This window comes from Gekko japonicus, unplaced genomic scaffold, assembly GCF_001447785.1.
Source record: "Gekko japonicus isolate JY-2015 unplaced genomic scaffold, Gekko_japonicus_V1.1 scaffold5594, whole genome shotgun sequence".
In the NCBI taxonomy this organism is placed as follows: Eukaryota; Metazoa; Chordata; class Lepidosauria; order Squamata; family Gekkonidae; genus Gekko; species Gekko japonicus.
The window spans coordinates 35637-36595 of record NW_015176607.1 but is presented as its reverse complement, the minus strand read 5'-3'; the positions used below and the strand labels follow the sequence as shown (position 1 = coordinate 36595).

General features: G+C 50.5%; 1 protein-coding gene across 1 annotated transcript in view; it reads right to left on the bottom strand.

Moving 5' to 3' along the window:
• Positions 1 to 441, bottom strand: part of PPME1 (protein phosphatase methylesterase 1) — a gene marked incomplete at its 3' end in the record, with an annotated part of 8130 nt that extends 7689 nt beyond the window's left edge. The window contains exons 1-2 of the mRNA XM_015427529.1: positions 437 to 441; positions 244 to 337 (exon numbers count right to left, since the gene is read on the bottom strand). Coding sequence (XP_015283015.1) covers positions 244 to 337; positions 437 to 441 — 99 coding nt within the window. The remainder of the gene's footprint in view (positions 1 to 243; positions 338 to 436) is intronic.
• Between the last annotated feature and the right edge of the window lie 518 nt (positions 442 to 959).

Genomic DNA, 959 nt, shown 5'->3' with positions numbered 1-959 from the left:
TGCCAGAGCTTGTGACTGACCCAAGGTCACACCAGCAGGTGCAAGTGGAAGAGTGGGGAATCAAACCCGGTTCTCCCAGATTAGAGTCCGCGCACTTAACCACTACACCAAACTGGCTCTTGCAAAGAACTTTCTACCGGGATCCAAAACTGCTCCCGTGACAGGCATAATTCAACAAGGGGCAGGGATGGAGAGAGAGAGAGAGAGAGAGAGAGAGAGAGAGAGAGAGAGAGAAAAGGATATATCTTTGCCGGAGTCGCTCTCCACCTCCACGTCTTCCATCGACTCGAAGTACTGGCTCCAAGGGACGGGGGAATAGTCACGCTTCCGCCCGGGCCTGCAAAACAAGATCCGAGGTTTTAACTCCAAACATTTCATTTATTTACTTATTGATACCCCCCACCTACCCGCCCGACGGGGACTCGAAGTGGCTTACGTCATTCACCTCTCCCCCATTTTATCTTCACAACAACCCTGTGAGGTAGGTGAGGTTGAAGAGTGAGTGACTGGCCCAAGGTCACCCAGCAAGCTGAAGTGGTATTTATTTACTTAATTTGTACCCTGCCCTCCCCACAAAGGCAGGCTCAGGGCGGCTTACACTGAGTAACACATAAAGAACAATTAAAATCCACATAAAATCATCTTAAAACGAGTCAATTATAGATAGATCATAGATCATAAAGTGCTGGTGATGTTTCATTGATGGCTTAAGATGTCGTCCTGAAGAGAGCCTACAAGGTCTAAACAATTTCTTCTGCTCAGTGCTCTTCCTAATGCGAGTGGCGGCACAGGCAAGACGTCAATGCCAAGGGCCAGGGCTTCGTGGTTAAGATTATGGATGGTAATAGTGGTGGCGGCTCCTGAATCGAGAGCCTGGCGGAAGAGCTCCGTCTTGCGGGCCCCCTGCGGAACTGTGAAAGGTCCCGCAAGGCCCCGATCTCTTCCGGGAGCTCACTCCA